The 21,768-nt window shown below is 47.0% G+C and overlaps 1 protein-coding gene across 1 annotated transcript; it reads left to right on the forward strand.

Annotated features, from left to right (window-relative positions):
• Positions 1-12,748: 12,748 nt before the first annotated feature.
• On the forward strand, positions 12,749-13,721 carry LOC129149873 (melanoma-associated antigen 10-like). Its single transcript, XM_054719620.1, is given in 2 exon segments — positions 12,749-12,964; positions 12,966-13,721. Coding segments are annotated over 2 exon segments (972 nt in total).
• The last annotated feature ends 8,047 nt before the right edge of the window (positions 13,722-21,768 follow it).

Genomic DNA, 21,768 nt, shown 5'->3' on the forward strand with positions numbered 1-21,768 from the left:
TATGCCAGTACCAGGCAGTTTTGAGAACAGTGGCTTTGAAATATAGCTTAATATCTGGTATTGTGATCCCTCCAACTTTGTTCTTCTTTCTCTGGATTTCTATGGCAATTCGAGGTCTTTTTTTATTCCATATGAATTTTTGGAGAGTTTGTTCTAGGTCTATGAAATATGTGGTTGGTATTTTAATGAGGATTGCATTGAATCTATAAATTGCTTTTGGTAGTATGCACATTTTAATGATGTTGATTCTACCAATCTATGAACACGGGATGTTATTCCATTTGTTTATGTCTTCCTCTATCTCTTTTTTCAATGTCCTGTAGATATCTGAGTACAGGTCTTTTACGTCCTTAGTTAAGTTTATTCCTAGTTATCTTAATTTTTTTGTTGCAATGGTAAATGGGATTGTTTTTTAGCTTCTCTTTCTCTGAGTTCATTATTGGTGTATAAAAAAGCCATAGGTTTCTGGGTGTTAATTTTGTATCCTAGTACATTGCCAAATTCATTTATTAAGTCTATTCGTGTTTTTTTTTTAAGGTCTAGTAGTTTTTTTATGTAGTCTTTCAGGTTTTCTATGTACAATATCATGTCATCTGTGAATAATGGCAGTTTTACTTCTTCTTTTCCAATTTAGATGCCTTTTATTTTGTCCTCTTGTCTGATCACTATAGCTAGCACTTCGACTTCTATGTGGAATCTTTCAAATAGGAGTGGTGAGAGTTGGCATCCCTGTGTTGTTCCTATTCTTAGGGGAAATGGTTTTAGTTTTTGCCCATTGAGTATGATCTTGGCTGTAGGTTTGCAAATGAGGCTTTTATTAAGTTGAGGTATGATCCCTCTATTCCCACTTTCTTGGGAGTTTTTATCAAAAAAGTGTGTTGGATTTTGTCAAATGCTTTTTCTGCATCAGTTGATATGGTTATGTGATTTTTGTCTCTCAATTCATTTATGTGATGTATCACTTTTATTGATTTGCGGATATTCTACCAGCCATGCATCCCTGGAATAAATACCACTTTGTCATGGTGTATGATCTTTCTAATGTAATGCTGGATCTGATTTGCTAAAATTTTGTTGAGGATTTTAGCATCTATGTTCATCATGGATATTGGCCTATAATTCTGTTTCTTTGTAATGTCTTTATCTTGTTTTGGGATTAGGGTAAAGCTGGCTTCATAGAAAGAGCTTGAAAGTGTTCCTTTCTCTTGAATTCTTTGGAATAATCTGAAGAGTATAGGTTTTAGTTCTTTGAATATTTGATAGTACTCCTTTGTGAAGCCGTCTGACCCTGGGCTTTTGTTTGATGGAAGTTTTTTGATTACTGCTTCGATTTCCTCCATAGTTATTGGCCTATTCACTTTTTTATGATTTCTGATTGAGTTTTGGAAGGTCGTATTTTTATAGTAATATGTCCATTTCTTCTAGGCTGACCAGTTCATTGGCATAGAGTTGTTCATAGTATTTTTTTAAATCCTTTATATTTCTATGGGGTCTGTTGTTATTTTGCCTCTTTCATTTATGATTTTGTTTATTTGGATCATCCCGCTTTGCTTCTTGGTGAGCCTGGTTAGGGATTCATCAATCTTGTTTATCTTTTCAAAGAACCAGCTCTTGGTTTCATTGATCTTTTATATTTTTTGTTTGTTTTCTATGTCATTTATTTCCACTCTGGTGTTTATTATTTCTTTCCTTCTGCTCACTCTAGGCTTTTCTTGTTCTCTTTTTTTTTATTATTTCTTTATTGATTAAGGTGTCACATATTTGTCCTCATCCCCCCATTCCCATCACACACCCCTCCCCACTGATGCCTCAAGCCCCCTGTTCTCCTTAACCATTGGTTAGGCTCGTATGCATGCACACAAGTCCTTTGGTTGATCTCTCCCCCCTACCCCCACCCTCCCCTACCCTCCCTCTGAGGCCCAACAGTCCAATCGATGCCTCCTTGTTTCTGGGTCTGTTCTTGTTCATCAGTCTATGTTGTTCATCATTTCCCCTAGATGAGTGAGATCATGTGTTACTAGAAATGTACTTATAAGAACTGAATGTGAGACGAGCAATAATAGTTATGCTGACAGGCAAATGAATCAGTCTGTAGTGAGTTTCTTTCTGGACCAACAGTTCTTTTGTGACCCAATTTCAATGTCCACCAGTTCCTTATGTGTACATGTCGGCACTGACTTTTCAGCTCTGGATGGTGGACAAACGGTGGTAATGCAGGTCTGACTCCCTCTGGTTTGGTCTCGCCCGGAACCAGGGGAGCGGCTTCACCCAGACTCAGGGGCACGTGGCCTCACCCAGACCTGGGACCCAGCATCACCCGGGCCCCGGGGTGTGTGGCATCACCCGGCCTCAGGGATGCGTGGCCTTTCCCAGACCAAGGGGTGTGCGGCCTCACCCGGGCCCGGGACCCAGCCTCATCCAGACCCAGGGGCGCGCAGCCTCACCTGGGCCCAGGACCCAGCCTCACCCAGATCCAGGGGCGCACGGCCTCACCCAGACCCGGGACCCAGCCTCACCCGGAACGAGAGACGCGTGGCCTCACCCGGACCCAGGGGAGCGTGGCCTCTCCTGGACCCAGGGGCATGGCCTCACCCAGACCCAGGACCCAGCCTCACCCGGATCCAGGGGTGCACGGCCTCACCTGGACCTGGGATCCAGCTACACCCAGACCCAGGGGCGCGTGGCCTCACCCAGACCCAGGGGTGCGTGGCCTCTCCCAGACCCAGGGGCGCAGCCTCACCCGGACTGGGGACCCAGCCTCACCCGGAACCAGAGACGCGTGGCCTCACCTGGACCCAGGGGAGTGTGGCCTCTCCTGGACCCAGGGGCGTGGCCTCACCCAGACCCAGGACCCAGCCTCACCCGGATCCAGGGGTGCACGGCCACACCCGGACCCAGGATCCAGCTTCACCCAGACCCAGGGGCGCGTGGCCTCTCCCAGACCCAGGGACGTGGCCTCACCCCGACCCTGGACACAGCCTCACCCAGATCCAGGGGCGCATGGCCTCACCAGGACCCGGGATCCAGCTTCACCCAGACCCAGGGGCGTGTGGCCTCGCCCTAAACCGGGGGCGTGTGGCCTCACCCGGACCTGGGACCAGCCTCATCTGGACCCAGGGGTGGGTGGCCTCACCCAGACCCAGGGGCACGTGGGCTCACCCGGACCTGGATCCAGCCTCACCTGAACCCAGGGGCACAGCCTCACCCGGACCCGAGACCCAGCCTCACCCGGACCCAGCGGTGCGTGGCCTCACCTGGACCCAGGGGCGCGTGTGCTCACCCGGAGCCGGATCCAGCCTCACCTGGACCCAGGGGCACGGACTCACCTGGACCCGGGACCCAGCCTCACCCGGACCCAGGGGCGTGTGTCCTCACCTGGATCCAGGGGCGCATGGCCTCGCCCAGACCCAGGGGCACGCGGCCTCACCCAGACCCAGGACCCAGCAGTGCTTCGTCTTCTTGATCCCAATTCTTGTCGGTCAATTCCCTCTCAGCAATTCCTTCAGCCATTTTCTCAAAGCTCTGGGGCAGCTGCCGCGGAACTCGCTGTGCAGCGGGCTTGGCGAAGCTTCGGTGTGCCCGTTGCGTGGTGGCGGGCTGGTCCGAGGTCTCTGCGGCGGCACTCGGGTCTGCAGCGGCGTCCAGTCGCTGGGCGAGCACACCTGGATCCGGGACCCAGTGGGGCCTCGTCTTCCTGATCCCAACTCCCATCAGTCAATTCCTTCTCAGCATTTCCTCCGGCCATTTTCTCAAATTTCTGGGGCGGCTGCCGCGGAACTCGCTGGGCAGCAGGCTCGGCGAGGCTCCGGTGCGCCCGGTGCACGGTGGCGGGCTGGTCTGAGGTCGCTGCAACAGCGCTCAGGTCTGCAGTGGCGGCCAGTCGCCGGGTGTGCATACCTGGCCGCTTCTGGGGTGCAGAGATTCTTGAATGACTCGGAGGTCAGCAAGGGCGGAGTCTCCCACCCCATGACCCCCAGGAGCTCGTCTGTCCATGCTCAGCAGCGAGCGGAGCCATCCCCTCAGCCGGAGACCGCCAGGGGAACCGCGCCGAGCACGTTCCAGGCCGCCATTGTGTCGCCAGAGCCGTAGTTCTTAAAGTGTGATCTTTGGCTCATTGGCATCAGCATTATCCCACATCCCCCTCTCTTTTATTCTAGTCATAGAGCATCTGCCCAGCCAGCCCTCCGGTGGTTCTGGATGGTGTCTGCTCTGTTCTCCAGCCGCAGTTTCAAAATTGTTGTGGTAGGCAACAATCAGGCATCTGCCCTATGCCGCCATCTTGGTCTTCCAGAAGATTCTTAAGTAACCTTTTAAATGTGGTTCTTAACACTGTGTTGTCCATTAGTCTACTTTCCTTCATCCCTTCTATTCGTGACCTGCTTCGGTGTCTCCACCTTTTGGCTGCCTCCCTATGTTGATGGAGTGACTTTGTGTGGTCAGTGACCTATAGGGGTCGGTAGCTCAGCTTCCCCAATCTCCCTAGGTGGTCGCTCTTGGTACCCCCCTTTGTGGGCTGAGTGCAAAGTCTTGGTGTTGTTAAGCCTTGATTGCTGTTGGTACACTGGGAGGATTTTACCTCCAGTCCAATTGGCTGTAAGGATCAGCTGTGTCTATGCCGGGAGACAGCCTTATTCAACTAGACTTGCAAAATTCTAGAAGCCTCTGTGCTCAGCTTGGATGGGGCGGAGTTTCAGGGTGGAGCCTACAGCCTTGGCTTCCCGTCAGCCCCGCCCTATGAGGTTCCTGGGTCTCAGTGTCCCTCTGAACTCCCTGCAAACACCTCTGAGAGAAAAGCGCCCTGGAGTTTCACCCGCTGCCAAACAGTCTAGTCTCTCCCCCAATGAATCTGTATTCCCAGATTCTCACCCGGAACTGGGTTTCAGTGTAGTCAGAACTGGGGCTCAGCACAGTCTGGCGCTTTTGTCTCCTTCCCACCAGGGCAATTCAGCAGCACAGTCAACGGCCCATCCTCTGCGCGCATTCCTGTGTGCGCCTCCGGTGCTCTGCCTTTCGCCACTCCTCTGCGTTTCCGCCTTACAGCCCAGATTCCCCCAGTATGAGCCTGGCTTCCCAGGGTCTCGCCTGGAACTGGGGTTCAGTGCAGTCTGAACTGGGGTTCAGCACGGTCCGGAGCTTTTGTCTCCTTCCCGCTAGGGCAATTCAGCGGCACAGGCAACAGTCCGTCCTCTGCGCGCATTCACGTGCACGCCTCCAGAGCTCTGCCTTTCGTCGCTCCTCTGTGTTTCCGCCTTACAGCGCAGATTCCCCCAGTATGAGTCTGGCTTCCCAGGGTCTCGCCCGGAACTGGGGTTCAATGCAGTCGGAGCTGGGGTTCAGCACAATCTGGAGCATTTATCTCCTTCCCACTAGAGAATGCCGGCCAGGCAGTCAGCCACCCCATCCTCTCCAGCTCCGTCCTCCCTGCACACGCGCGTGCTCGTGTCTCCACTCGTGTCTCCATACCTCAGGCTTTTAAGGCTCCTCTAATTTTCCTTGTGGTTTTCTCTTTCTTTCTAGTTGTGGGCATTTCAGTCAGCCAGCTTTCCTGTGGTTCTGGATGATGTCCGTTTTGACTTTTAATTGTATTTTTGAAATTGTTGTGCCAGGCTGTAGGTTAGGTGTTTAACCTATGCCACCATCTTGGTTTCTCTTCTTGTTCTCTTTATGATTTTTTATGTTGCATAGTTAGATACTTTATTAACCATTTTTCTTGTTGTTTTTTTTTTAGGTAGACCTATAATGCTATGAACTTCCCTCTCAGGACTGCTTTTACTGTGTCCCACAGATTTTATATTGTTGTGTTTTCATTGTCATTTATTTCCAGGATGTTTTTGATTTCCTCTTTGATTCTTTGGTAACCCAGTCATCTTATATAATAAAAGCCCAGCATCCAAACAGTGGAATGACCAGAAGGACTGGTTGACCAGTTGCTATGATGTGCACTGACCATCAGGGGGCAGATGCTCCATGCAGAAGCTGCCCCCTGGTGGTCAGTGCACTACCACAGTGGGAGCGCCGCTTGGCTGACCAGGATGAGCCGGTGCTCCTGTTGTAAACCCTGGGCCTATGGGCAGGAACCTGGGCAGCGATTGTAGCCTCCTTGCCCCAGGCTCCTCCTCCTCCTCGCATCCTACTGCTTTCTCCAGATGCCCGCAGGCCACACAGAGCTGCTGCTGGGCTTGCAGAGCTGACCCCAGAGGCTGGGAGGCGGGTCTGTGGCCGCTGCATGACTGAGGCCCACTCTGCTGCCTCTCAATGCTATTGTCTCAGGGCCTGGCCCCGACCAGGTCCACTGGAGAGGTGAGTGTTATGGCTCCACGAAAGATGCTGGACCAGGGAGCAGCCACTCAGAGGGCAGGTCCACAGCATTTTGGCTGACCAGGATTAGTGATGCTCCCATAGCAGGCTGATCCCTGCAGGCCACACCCCCCACCAGTGAATGAATCCCATGTACCGTGCCTCTAGTTATTTAATAACATGCTATTTAGCCTCCAAGTGTTTGATTTTTTTCATTGTTTTTATTGTAGTTGATTTCTAATATTATGCCATTGTGATCTGAGGGATTGCTTGATATGATTTCAATCTTCTTGAATTTGAAGAGAGTTTATCTGTGCCCCAATATGTGGTCTATCTTCAAAAATGTCCCATGGGCACTTGAGAAGAATGTATATTCCATAGCTTTGGGGTGAAATGTTCTGAATATGTCAATTAAGTCCATCTGATATAGTGAGTTGTTTAGGATTGCTGTTTTTTGTTGATTTTTTTCTAAAGGATTTATGTCAATGTGGTATTAAGGTCCCTTACTATGATTGTATTGCTGTCCATCTCTCCGTTGATATCTTCTAGAAGTTTTGTTTTATTTGGATGCTGCTGCATTGGGTGCATATATGTTTACCAGAATTATACTCTCTTGTTGTGTTTATCCCTTTAGTATTATGAAGTCGCCTTCCTTATCTCTTGTTATGGCCTTCACTTTGAAGTTTATTTAGTCAGATATAAGTATTGCTACCCAGCTTATTTTTCCATTTCCATTTGCCTGAAAAATATTTTTCCACCCCTTCACTTTCAGTCTGTGTGAGTCCCTTGTTCTGAGGTGAGTCTCTTGTAGACTGCATCTATATTGGTCATGTTTTCTTATCCATTCAGCCACTCGATGTCTTTTGATTGAAACATTTAATCCATTTACATTTAAGTTTATTATTGATTAGAGGCCCATTGCACAGATTTGTGCATTGGTTGGGTCTCTCAGCCTGCCCTGCGGGGATCGGGCCGAAACCGGCTGTCCAACATACCCTGAGGGATATAGTAGTGCTGAAGTGGCAGGCAGCCATGGAGGAGGCCAAGCCAGGGCTGGGTGCCATGCCACTCCTGCTCATTCTGGCCCTGATGTGCCTGCCACCGTCACCACTCAGTAGGCTCGCTACTGCTCCATTGCGGTCTCCATGTGCCCATCCTAGGGCAATACTGGTGTGCCCATGACTGAGAAGCAGCTGTGGGCTCACACCCAGTCAGTCCCAAAGCTTGTCCCGATCCTGGTCCTGATGGGGGAGGGGCCCAAAGTGGGAGTGTCTGTGGGAGAGGCTCATGCCGCAACAGCTGTACTCGCCAACCATGAGCCCAGCGTCTGGTGCCCATTGGTCAGCTGAGTGGTGTTCCCACTGTGGGAGCACACTGAACACCAGGGGGCAGCTCCTGTGTTGAGCATCTGCCCCCTAGTGGTCAGTGCACATCATAGTGACCAATCAAAAGGTTGCTTAGACTTTTATATATATATAGATAGGTACTTCTTTGTAGCCATTTTTATTCTTTTTTTTTCAAGAAAAACAATTTTAAATATAATAATGTTACATGCAATAAACATTAATATTTCAAGAAAAATGATTTTAAATAAAATATTACATGCAATAAGAACATTTCAAGAAAAAAAGGTTTTAAATATAATAATATTACCAAAACTGTACTAACATAGTATAATATCACAAAAGTTGTAGGAAATATTAAAAATCTGAAAATAACAGGATTACCGCTATTCTAAAATATTTTTTCCCTCTGGCTCTATTTTGATTCATTAGTTTATGTTGTTCATTATATTCCACAAATGAATGAGATCATGTGATATTTATCTTTCTCGGACTGGCTTATTTCACTTAGCCTAATGTTCTCTAGGTCCATCCATGCTGTTGTGAATGATAAAAGTTCTTTGTTTTTTTTTTACAGCAGGGTAGTAGTCCATTGTGTAGATATACCACCGTTTTTTAATCCACTCATCTGCTGATGGGCACTTAGGCTGTTTCCAAATCTTAGCGATTATAAATTGTGCTGCTATGAACATAGGGGTGCATATAACCTTTCTGATTGGTGTTTCTATTTTCTTGGGATATATACCCTGAGTCCCCAGTCCTGGATTCTGCCCTCACAGCTCCAGTCCACTTCACCCTCCCTTTGCAGGAGCACAAGGTGGGTGGCTCCACAGGGAATTTTGTGCACTGCTCCCTTAAGAGGGTGCTGGAATTTTCAGCCATCTCTCCCTGGCAGACAGTGTCCTGCTGCTTGTCACAGCCAGAGGTTATGTGGGTACCCACCTCAGTTCTCTGAGCGTGCCCAGCTTGGGGATTAGATCCAAGAGTTCTCAGTGGCAAACCCCCACAGCTGAGATATCTCTCTGGGACTTCAGTTGCTGTCTGTGGGTTCCCTGCCAGCCCTTTCACACCTCCACCCCTCCTAACAGTCTCTATGCGATCTCTGCTTTTGGTCCTCAGGTATCAGGGTTCTCTGTTGCAAGTTTTCATTGATTATTCTGGAAGTTTTTCTGTATTTTAGTTGTGATATCAGTTTGCTCCTGGGGGCATGTTTGTGCAGCATCCACTTACTCTGCCACCATTTTTAATCTCCAACAATGTGGTCTTGACCCATGTTTATTCTTTATGCCTGTGTCTCTTCTTCCCTTTCTGTTTCTTCTTTTTACAAGAGTCCCTTTAGCATTTCTTGCTTGACTGACTTGGTAGTGATAAATTCCCTTAGCCTTTTTTTTTTTTTTTTGTCTGCAAAGCTCCTGATTTCCCCTTCAATTTTGAATGATAGTGTTGCTGGATAGATAGTGTTGAATGATAGTGTTTCTGAATTCAGTCCCTTGCTTTTCCTCACATTGTATACTTCATTCCACTCCCTTCAGTTCTGATGTGTTTCTATTGAGAAATCATTTGATAATCTAATGGGAGATCCCTTGTAGCCTTTAAGATTCTCTCTTTGTCATTAATGTTTGCCATTGTCATTACAATGTGTCTTGGTGTAGGTCTTTTTGGTTTCATCTTGTATGGGACTCTCTGTGCTTGTGTGACATTTTTTCTTCCCCAAATTAGGGAAGTTTTCTGTCATTATTTCTTCAAATAGGTTTTCTAATCCTTGCTCCTCTTCTTGTCCTTCTGGCACCCCTGGTATATGTATGTTAATTCATTTCATGCTGTCCCGAAGCCCCCTTAGGCTCTCCTCCTGATTTTTAATTTTTTCTCCAATTGCTGTTCAGATTGGGTGTGTTTTTCTGCCCTGTCTTCTAACTCGCTAATTTAGTTCTCACCTTCTTCTATTCTACTATTGAAACCTTCCATTGTGTTTTTTATTGTAGCTATATCATTCTTCATTTTCTCTTGATTCTTACATAGGTTGTTGATTTTCTCATCCATCTGGTTTATGAACTGTATGACCCTTATTCTGAATTCCTTTTCTGTAATATTGCATGCTGCCATTTCATTTCATTCATTTTCTGTTAATTCCTCCTTTTCTTTCCTTTGGGGGTTGTTTCTTTTTCTCTCCATTTTTGCTCTCACTGAAGGGTCCATGCACCGAGTCATGTGGGGCCTGTGTCTGAAGCAGTGGGCTTGGCGGGAGGGTTTCACACTCCAAGACTCACCAGAGCGCCATGGCATTGGGTAGCTGGGTAGGGTCTGTGGCTGAGTGGCAGGCTTGGCAGGAAGGGAGCACACTCCATGGCTCACAGAATCCTATGGCTGGGGAGGCTGGAGTCCCAGTGTCTGTGGGTCTGAAGATGAGGTAACAGGGCTTTGGCTGGAGTGGCTGTAGGGTCCTGTATGGTGTCTGATGACAGTCTGGGTGGTGGTAAGGCTGGGGTCCTATTCACAACAGCTCTCCCCTTCAAGATGATGTCATTTCTGTGCTAGAGCTAGCCACCCCAGTAGTGCTTGCAGGGGTAGCAGTGGCCCCCGCCTATTATAGACTGGTATGCAAGCACCCGACACTCCAGCAGGATCTAACTGTCCCTCACTCTCACACACACATCACACACATCCACACACTCCCCTTTTGCTCCCTCCCTCCTTCTCTCCCTCACTCACTCACACTCTCTCCCTCACTGCCATCCTGCCAGCTGCCATCTTGACTCTCCCATCTATAATACTTTCAACAATAAAGATAAAAATCTTTAAAAAAAAGTGTAGGGCCTCAAGTCCACAGAGCACAGGGTAGAGATGCTGCCCGGAGCCAAGTGGCATTTCATGGCTTCACATCTGGGCCCATGAAACTCTGGGTTTTATTGTAATGAACAGGGCCTCAGGTATCAGAGGGAGGACCCAGGGCCTGCCAGAGTCAAGATGAGGACCTGGAGGGAGGACTGAGTGGATCCAGGAACCCCAACTAGAGGCCATACAAAAGCACACTCTTGCTTTTAGCCCTGGTAGGCACCATGAATGCTTTACATGAATAATGTTCACTGACTTTCACCCGGGAAGTCCGATAGAGGTGAGGGCCACATCAGGGAGGTTGGCTATAGGCCCATAGTGGGAAGAGGCCCAGTCTTGCACAGAACCAAGTTATTACCCTAGAAGAGGACTGAGGGATCCCACAGAATCCATATTTGCCTCTGCTGTCAGCACCCTGAGTCCTGAAGGCTGGGTTGTCTGGCTGAGTACCATTTCCCAGGAACCACCAGCCCCCACCACTTCAGAGAACTCTGGAGTCAAGGACAGGTCAGAAAGGAGCAAGTTGAGGTTTGTAGAGTCATGGCCCAAACTATACCTGGAAACAAGGTGAGGATGAGAGGAAGGGTTAAACACTCCAAGAAAATTTTCAGTCCCCTGCTGGGAGCCTGGCTCTATCCCCTGGCTTGGTGGCCTGATGCAATATCCCTAGACTCCACTTGGGATCTATGAGAGGCCTTGATCTGTGAGGACCTGGGTCTGAGAAAAATGTGAGGTCAAGGGAGAGAAGTATTTCACGATCTCCCAGGTGACAATGTGCTGACCCTTTGTGAAACCTGAATGTGCACCATCTTTTCAGAAAGGGAAGGATGACACAAAGTCCAGATGTCCTCTGTTCTCAGACCTGAAAGAAGCATGTTGGATTTAAGTGGCATGCTCTTTTCTATCATGGGCAGGAAAGTGGGGAGTCATCAAAGAGGAGAGGTGTTGGTGGGAGAGATCAAGAGTTCCAAGAGGAGGGCCTGGTAGAAGGGCAGGTCCTGGCAGGAGTAAAAGTGAGTACTCTACAGGGGCACTGGGGAACCCAACCAGGATAGAGAGCCCTGTCTCTGTTGACAGACTTTTGTGATGTTGACAGGGGTTGGAATGATTTGGGGCACAGATATGAAGCTTCCTCACTTTGCTCTGTAGTCTCTTAGGGAGGTGAGGACCTTGGTCTGAGAGTATATCAGGTCTTTTGAGGAAGTACTCATGTTCAACTGAGAGCAGAGTCCTATGTCCTGCTAAGAGTCAAGGTGAGGTCCCTAAAGGTGGAGGGAGTGTAGCCCAATCTCCAGAATGAAGTGGGGGCCCCAAAAAAATCTTGTATTTGCCTATTGTAAGCCCTAGAAACCCTGTGCAGGCCTTTCATGCTAGGCCTCTTTCCATTTTCACCTCCATGGACCCAGAAAGGGCAGGGCCTTGGTCTGATGATCTGGACTCAGGCTAGGTGAGGCGGGAAGCCAGGCCCCAGCAGAGGTCATGGTGAAGACTGAGGGAACCCTTCACACCAGGACATGTGGAACCCATAGATTATGGCCACACATTGTTGTCCCTTGACGACAACGATAAGCCCCTATACAGGTGCTTCTAAAAATGGGGACCTCTCAATTCTCTTAAGTTTCAGGGATATGTGTTCTTGTTGTAAGAGTGTGATCTCAGGAAAACAGGGGGTGGGGTGGGAGAAGCAGGCCCTGAGTGGGCACAGAAGGATCCTTCCCCCTTAAAGAGACTTTATACCACCACACCCTACAGGACCACTGTCAGACCCAATATCTCTAAATGTGCTAGCTTCACCCTGAGGAGTCTTTTTCCTTCCATCTTAGGAGAAAGGTTGCCCAGGAGGAGGGACCCCTGTGAGACCTAAGAGCACCCTTATAGAGTAGCCCTAAAAGTCTCCATTTTCAGAGCCACTGAGGGTATGTTTCTCAGCTAGGATATTCACATTCCCCTTCTTCTTTTTTCATCCTCATAGGAGGTGTGAGGATACTTTCCCCAATTGATTTTTAGAGAGTGGAAGGGAGTGGGTAGAGAGAGAAAGAAACATTGATGTGAGAGAGACACATCGATTGGTTGCCTCCCACAAGTGCCTGGGCCTGGGGCAGGGATTGAACCTGCAACCCAGATATGTGCTCTTGAGCATGAATTAAACCCTCTGGTGGGCAGGCTGATCCTATAACCACTGAACCACATCAGCAAGGGCCTCAGGTTCCCTCTCTTTATCCAGCCGGTTGTTCCCCATGGCCCATCTCCTGCCCTTAGTCTGGTTGACGCCCAACATGAGTCATCATGCCTCTTGGTTAGAAAGTGACCTCTGTAATCTCAAGGAAGACTCAAGGGGGAATCAAAGCCTGTTTGAGGTGCAGCTATTCGGGGATGAGGTCTTGGTCATGTCTGCCTCCTTATCTTTGTCCCTCTCTGCCTTGTTCCCATGCAGCCTAGAGCAGGTGTGTGCTGCTGAGACACCAAGTCCTCCCCAGAGCCCTCTGGGTTCCTGACTCTGCCCCTGCCATGGCAGCCCCTGCTTGTAGCCAATCTGAAGATGAGGGCTTCAGCAGCCAAGATGAACAGGAGACAAGCAGCAGAGAGGACTCTGGAGATGCTGAGTCGTCACTTCACGATGCCCTGTATTTGAAGATGACTGAACTGGTGGAGTTTCTACTCCTGAAGTATCGTGCAAAGCAGCCAACTACTAAGGCAGAAATGCTGAGTAGAGTCATAAAAAAGTATCAGGACCACTTCCCTGAGATCTTCAGCCTAGCCTCTGAGTGCATGCAGTTCCTCTTTGGCATTGATGTGAAGGAAGTGGACCACAGCAACCTCACCTATGTCCTGGTCACCACCTTGGGGCTCACATATGATGGGATGGTGTCCCATGGGCAGTCCATGCCCAACACTGGCCTTCTGGTCATGCTCCTGAGATTGATCCTTGCAGAGGGCGACTGTGCCCCTGAGGAGAATGTTTGGGAAACACTGAATGTCATGGGTGTGTGTGACGGGAAGGAGCATTGGATCTATGGGGAGCCCAGGGAGCTCCTCACCAAAGTTTGGGTGCAGGAAAAGTACCTGGAGTACCGCCAGGTGCCCAACAGTGATCCTGCACGCTATGAGTTCCTATGGGGTCCCAGGGCTCACGCTGAGACCACCAAGTTGAAAGTCCTCAAGTTTTTTCTCAGGGATTATAGAAGGGATCCCAGTTCTGTTCCATCCCTATTTCAAGAGGCTCTGAGTGATGAGGAAGAGGAGGCCTGAGCCAAGTTTCCCCCAGACATGTTTCAGGCCCACATCTGACATTATGTGAGGCCAATTCTTCACTGTGTTTGAGAGGATAGTCAACATTCTAGGTAGTGAGGCCCAGGGAAAGTTGGAGGAATAAGGGCTTAGTATCTTTGGGTTTAGAAATTTATCCTTGTTTTGTGTAGAAATTTTCAAATGTTGTTCCTTTCCATAGAAGGTTTCATAAGCTTCAGTTTCTAAGTTTGTGAATGACATTGACCATACATGTATTTGTACTATCCAGTTCAAAAGAGTTTTACTATTGTGTAACACAAATTGGGACACTTTCCATCCTACTCTGTGATCCCAAACTAGATAATATGGCATTGGAAAAGGATTTCCTTGGAAATGTGAAAGAACTCATCAGTACATTCAGTGGGTTCAAGAAAGAAAAATAAAAGCAAAAGATTATTAATTCTTGCTTCTGATCCATTTTTGTCTGTCTTTCTATGAAACAAACTATATAAGGATCATTGGATTTGCTTGGTTCATTCAAGAAAGTGGAGGGATTTCATCTGAATAAAGACGGCCCCTGCTCAATGGTTCATTTAATCCCCAGATATTTACTGAGCCTATGTAATCTGGAAGGTCCTGTGTTAGTAGTGGGCACACTAAAATAAGCAGGGTACACCCACCCACATGATGATAGTTTAGGAGCCACAGTCATATGAGGAAGTTGGTGAGGTGTCCCCTAAGTTCTATAGAACAAGTAAAAGAAGGGGAGGGGAAGTGGGGCTCCAGGGGACAGCACTCAAGTGTAAATGGCCTGAGCTGCGTGGTGGCAGTGGCTAGGCTCTGCAGATGGTGTATCTTGGATGTAAAAGTCTAAAATGGAGAATTGCTCTGAATTTCCTTCTGGATCATGTATAAACCAGAGAGAAAAATCCACCCTAGTCAGGAAGGGAAGGGTGTCTGTCCTGTGCCTCTGTCTCACTGCAGGAGAACACAGTGAAGATGTAGCTGTTTTATCCCCATTACCTACAAGGATTTCCTGAGCAATAAGGGTATTGCTCCTTGAAACAATGCCCCTAAGTTACTGGACATGCACTCTTCTCCCTGGCTGGGGAAAGCCAGGGCTGACTCCATTGAATTGACAATTTATTACAGTTACCTTCAGTTTACCTTTGCCAACTGTAAGCAAATGCTGGATATTAGTGAGATAACATGAAGGAAAATAGGTGGTTTTAATGGAAGGGTAGCTGCAAAGAGGAAAGGAGTTGGTATTGGACTGGAATTCTAGGGGCTTTGTGTTGATTGCACCATGTTGTTGAGAGTCCACACCCAAAAAGAATAGTCTATCCTTTAGGAGGGAATTTCACCAAAGAGCCGTTTTGGCTCATTTACTATTTAGTTTCTAATTGAGCTCCAAGATCTTTGATTGATCAGAGAAACACATTTTCAAAGGAGAGATTGGTAGCGTCTAGGGTCAAAAATTATACTAGAAATTACTAACTACTGTAAATACAATATACACCAGTTTCCTTGTTCATGTACACTCAGAAATGTGGAAGGCAGAAGAGACTCACAGATGGATATTGTGATCTTGCACAGGAAGAAAGGAGAAAATCCACAGCCTCATGAGATTTCAGGGGGTATTGCTATGGAAAGTGCAGAAAGGTCTTCTGGAATGAAGAGGGTGAGCTCTGTCTGCTGAGATGTGTAGAATGATTTGAAAATTCATGTGATGGGGGATTTGAAGCACCTTTCACACAGCAGGGAGGCACTGGAAAAGGGTGGACAATTTCAAGAGAAATGTGACTTTCTGAGAAAGTCCTCCCAGAAACGAAGGTGTTGTTTCTGTTTTTTTTTTTCACTACAGATTACAGCAGCTGCATTTTAGAGCTTCTACCATTCAACTGTCAAATGGGAGATGTCAAATGTTCATCCTCACCTTGTCTTCCTCTTCCCTGAATGAATGGGGACCCTGCATTGCCAGTCCTCTTGTACTTAGCAAGGGTTGTGTGATGACCCGTTGCCACTGAATGTTGAGCAGCAGCATTGTTTGTCACAGCCATTTCTACAGAAGGCAGCACAGGGTCCATGGATTCATTCTCAAGCCGTGAGAACGCAGACACAGAGCACTGTGCTAGCTCACCCAGGGACATAAGCCATGCACATTTTCCCTGGAGAAGTGAGATGCCAGATTGTGTTCCTTTAAGGCCCTGGACAGGGATGGGGGTGTTCAAAAGAGGAGCTGGCCCACTGGAAGCTGGCTGCAGGAATTCCTTCATGCCTCCTGCACCTCTAGGCTCCTGAGCCGCTCCAATCTACCCCTCAGTGCTGTGATGAGTGCTGGTAAGGAGGCCAAGAGCAAACTGGCCCTGTTGGCATGGTGGTGTCCTCCTTCTGGGGCCCTGCTCATTGCCCCCATCACCACTGCTGCCCATTCTCTCTCCACCCTGGCCCCAGTATGCACATCTTGGGGCTTTGCTTTGCCTGTGTCCCCACAGACAACCACCCAGTTCCCAGTAATGATGTTCATATGCAGTTATCTTTACATGACAGCCCCCAGAAGAGTATCCCCTTTCAGCCATTGTGATTCAGGCAGAGCTGGTAGGATGTGAGGTATCAACCTGGTGAGTGCCCTAGTGATTGATAAATAATAATCACTGCTGTGTGACCATGTGACTAATCACTGTGACTGCAAGTTATTTTCTATATGTGTAAAAGGCTAATATGCTATGCTAAGTGTCCATCCAACTGGTCGCTATGATACACACTGACCACCAGGGGACAGACACTAAGTGCAGGAGCTGCCATGATGCACACTGGCCATTTACAGAGAAATGGCACCACAGACCTGCTTCCCACAAAGCAACACTCGGCTTCCCCCATGTGGAACAAAGGTCTCGCCACCACCCCAGAGCAAAAGCCCACCAAATCGCAGCCAACACTGCTGAGACCCCATGGTGCAAAATGTGGTCCACAGCTTAGTCCAGCCCAGCCCAGCCAGAAAACAGTGGCTGTGGGCACCGGGTAATGACATCACATAGCAACACCAGGCTTGCTCTCCCTAGCGATGACTAGCTTTCTTGCAGTTTCTTCAGCCCAGGAACACAACTTGCTTTATAGCCAGGTGCAAACATTTCACACTTTAACCAAATGTCTGTGAAGGATTTTCCTGTGCCTCACCTCATTTGATTTTCACAGAAGTACTGGAGTAGGTAGATAGGAGACTGGGTGGAATCCTATTTTCTTTTTATTAGCCAGAAAAGGGAGATTTAGAAAGCTTAGAGATTGACCCAAGTGAAAAGAAGTAAGAAATGGTGGACCTTGAAAACGACTTCAAGTTTTGTTACTGTGCAGAATTTAGTCACATACTGCTGCAGTTAAATATTTTACCTTTTGGTGCCTGGACCAGTCGGCCTTCTGCTCCTCGGGCACCACTGGGCTTCAGATTTCTGTTGTGATGAATAGGAGTAGTCTCCAAGTTTGCCCTGCTCACCTTCAGGGAAGCTACTGCTGCTACAAAACATCAGTAGGATACCAACTTCTAGGCGAACAGCCTCACTAGAGGGCCCTGAGTTCTGGAGCCAACGAAATTGGGTGTCCCTCCTGTCACTGCTGCTTCTCAGCTCTATGACTTGGCAAGTGACTTCCTGCTTGTAAGCTCAGGAAGCCCTGCAACAGCATTGTTGAAGGAACAGAGCCCATGCCTTTGCTGTGCCCAGTAGTCAACGCAGGAGAGAGAGAGCAACATAACCAGACACCCGGAGAGGAGCCATCATGGGGAGACAAAGAAATAGCCCACATATGAAAGAAAAGGAGGCATCAACAGAAAAGGAAGTAAACAAAATGGAGGCAAGCAATATGTCAGAGAAAGGATTCAGGGAAATGGTCATAAGGTCACTGAAAAGGTTGGAAGACAAATTCAACAATATGTGTAAGAACCAAGAGGAAATGAAGAAGAACCAAGAATAAATGAAAAATGATATCACTGCAATAAAGAACTCAATAGAAAGCATCAACAGTAGACTGGAAGAAGTGAAGGACCACATCAGTGAGTTAGAAGACAAGGTAGGAAAAAATACACAACCAGAGCAGCATCTAGAAAAAAAAAAAAAAAAACAACTTTAAAAACAGGAGGAAATCCTAAAGGAACTTTGGGACAACATGAAACGAAACAACATCCACATAATAGGGGCACCAGAAGGAGAGGAAACTGAGCAAGGAATAGAAAACCTGTTTGAAGAAATAATGACAGAAAACTTCCCTGATACAGGGAAGAAAAAACTCATACAAGTCCAAGAAGCTCACAGAGTCCCAAACAAAATGAACCACAAAAGACTGACACCAAGGTACATTATAATTAAATTGGCAAACACCAACAACAAAATAAGAATCTTGCCCTGACCAGTTTGGCTCAGTGGAAAGAGCGTCGGCCTGCAGACTCATGGGTACCAGGTTCGATTCCGGTCAAGGGCATGTACCTTGGTTGCGAGCACATCCCCAGTAGGGGTGTGTGCAAGAGGCAGCTGATCAATGTTTCTCTCTCATCGATGTTTCTAACTCTCTATCCCTCTCCCTTCTTCTCTGTAAAAAATCAATAAAATATATTTTTATAAAAAGAATCTTAAAAGCAGCTAGAGAGAGACAGAAAGTTACCTACAAAGGAACCCCCCTCAGACTAGTGACTGATTTCTCAACAGAAACACATCAGGCCAGAAGGGAACAAACTCTTCAAAAATTCATCTGGAATTTATAAAGACCCCGAATAGCCACAGCTAACCTGAGAAAGAAAAACAAAATTGGAGGGATCACAATACCAGATATCAAGCTATATTACCAAGCCATGGTCCTCAAAACTGTCTGGTACTGGCACAAGAGCAGACTTATAGACCAATGGAACAGAATAGAGAACCCAGAAATTGACCCAAGCCATTATACTCAATTAATATTTGACAAAGTAGACAAGAGCATACAATGGAGTCAAACAGTCTCTTTAATAAATGGTGCTGGGAAATTTGGTCAGATACATGCAAAAAAATTAAACTAGATCACCAATTTACATCATACACAAAAATAAACTTAAAATGACTAAAGGACTTGTATGTAAGATGGGAAACCATAAAAGTCCTACAAGACTCCGTAGGCAGCAAAATTGCAGACATATGTTGTAGCAATATCTTTACAGACACAGATCCTAAGGCAAGAGAGACTAAGGAGAAAATAAACAAATGGGACTACATCAAAATAAAAAGCTTCTGCACAGCAAAAGAAACCATAAACAAAACAACAAGAAAGCCCACTGCATGGGAGAACATATTTGCCAATGTTATCTCTGATAAGAGTTTAATCTCCTACATTTATAGGGAACTCATACAACTTAACAAAAGGAAGATAAACAATACAATCAAAAAATGGGCAAAGGACCTAAATAGACACTTTTTGAAAGAGGACATTCAGAAAGCCAAGAGACATATGAAAACATGCTCAAAGTCACTAATCACCAGAGAGATGCAAATCAAAACAACAATGAGGTACCACATCTGTCCAAATGACTATCATCAACAAATCAACAAACGACAAGTGCTGGCAAGGATGCGGAGAAAAAAGGAACTCTTTTGCACTGCTGGTGGGAATGCAGACTGATACAGCCATTGTGGAAAACAGTATGGCATTTCTTCAAAAATTTAAAAATGGAACTGCCATTTGATCCAGTAATACCACTTCTAGGAATATATCCCAAGAATTCAGAAACACCAATCAGAAAGGATATATGCACCCTTATGTTCATAGCAGCACAATTTACAATAGCTAAAGTTTGGAAACAGCCTAAATGCCCATCAGCTGATGAGTGGATTAGAAAACTATGGTACATCTACACAATGGAATACTATGCTGCTATAAAAAAGAAGGAATTCTTACCATTTGTAGCAGCATGGATGGAACTGGAGAGCATTATGCTAAGTGAAATAAGCCAGTCAGTGAAAGAAAATACTACATGATCTCACTCATTTATGGATAATAAAGAACATTATAACCTGATGAACAAAAAGATAGATACAGAGGCAGAGAAGCATCAACAGACTGTCAAATTGCAGCAGGAAGGCTGGGGAAGGTTGAGGAGGAGAGGTAAGAGATCAACCAAAGGACTTGTATGCATGCATATAAGCATAACCAATGGACTCAAGATCTGAGTGGGGGGTGGTGGTGAGGGCATGTGCCAGGGCTTAGGGGAGGCCGGGGGAAGGTCAATGGGGAAAAAAAGGGGGACATGTGTACTACTATTTGTAATACTTTAAACAATAAAATTAAAACAAAAAAATATTTTACCCTTTGTTCTCCCTGCGTGATCTACAATAATAATCTGCTTCATATTGATATTACTGCTGTGTTGCTGACAGTTACATGAAAGAGAAATTGGGATGCTTCACTGGGCTGGGAAAAGTTTAACTAAAACAGAAAGCAGGTCTAATGAAGCAAACACATATATATATATATATATATATATATATATATATATATCTTGCTGGGGCCAATTGCACACGTGTGTTTCCATCTGTCATTGTCAATTGAAGTTGGTTGACACTTCTATTATAGAGAAAGGGTGAGTAGTGATATTAAAATATTTTTTCTAGTTAATTTCCTTTCAATGTGCACAAATTCATGTACTGGGCCACTAGTTTTCAAATAATTCCCTTTGTTATGCTCAAATGCTTGATTAAACTGATGATCTTGTTCAGGTGATTATTAGGGGTTGGTGTTGGAGGATGAGCTTGAGGCAGAGTGGGTGGCAGGGGTGCCTTGTCAGTCACACACAAAACCAACTTGGACCTTGTGTTCCAAACAGGCAATTTGAGCAGAGGAAGGGCTGTAGCAGATGGCAGGCATGGTCGTCAGGACGCCCCCTCCCAGGCCACAGATACCTGAGAGCCAAATGAGGATTTGGAAAGGACCTGGGCAGAAGAGGGCTTTAGGGTCCAGGGATGAAGGCTTGGAAGAGGCTCAGCAATCCCAGGAGAGTTGGAAAGAGGAGCACCCGCCAGATTCCATCTGAACTTCCCTGGGCTGGCCTGTGCAAGAACTCAGGGCAGATGCAGCAGGAGGTGAGCTGGAACCCTCAGGATATCATGAATGAGTGCCCTTGGGACAAGTGCCAGGAGCAGAATCCTGTGGGGAACTGCAGGATGAAAGTAGGAACACCAAATGCCCATTCCTGGAGGAAACTGATTGGTGTGAGTTAGTGCTCACACAAGGAGGCTATGGACCACAGGGCAGGAACAGCTTGGACATCCTGAGCATTTCCTAGGTCCTTCAGGGAGGCCTTTTTAGGGTACAGTAAACTATAATGTAACCTCTGCAAATGCACACCACCCAGTTGTCTGGCTAGTCCTGATGAATGTGGGGCAGAGCACACAGGAACTCAACTGCCTATTAGCAGGAATGTTCTGACATTTTTTAGATGCCCTGAGTCTGCCCCATGAGTGGCTGCTGTGATGGGTCTCAGCCATGGTCCTGCTCCCATGAGAAATCACAATTCCCCTGCCAGTACTATGGCCTGCTCTGAACTCCAGCCTCCTGGGCAAGGCGCTGACCTCCTGCCTGGCTCTCACCTAACCTCCTCTAGGGGAACTATGTGTGGCAGCTGTCCTGGGAGAGTAACTGGCCCCAGGTCTTAGCCTGCCTTTGGTCCCTTTGCTGGGATTTGGCATAAGGATAGGGGTGGGCTCGTGGCAAGGTGGCAGGATGTAGTGTGTGACACAGTGGGTATCCACAAGGCAAATCAGAGGCAAAGCCATGTTTGCCCAGCATCCAGAGGACCTATCCAAAAGGGCCCCATAGACCCATAGACACCCCCATGTGGATACAAGAGAGTACAGTACCTGTGGGTACTGTGCAGGAGACTGCTGACCTGCCATGTGCCTGACCTCCAGCCTGCCCAGGGGCGTGAGGCACAGGAAAACTTTGCTTTCCATGAAATCACAGCTAATTTGAAGCAGTGAGGTACAAATACTTCTGGAAAATTGGGTATGTGAGGCCTTGGTTAAGTCCTATTATTGTCATACTAGGGGCCCGGTGC

Source organism: Eptesicus fuscus, chromosome 1, assembly GCF_027574615.1.
Source record: "Eptesicus fuscus isolate TK198812 chromosome 1, DD_ASM_mEF_20220401, whole genome shotgun sequence".
Taxonomy (NCBI): Eukaryota; Metazoa; Chordata; class Mammalia; order Chiroptera; family Vespertilionidae; genus Eptesicus; species Eptesicus fuscus.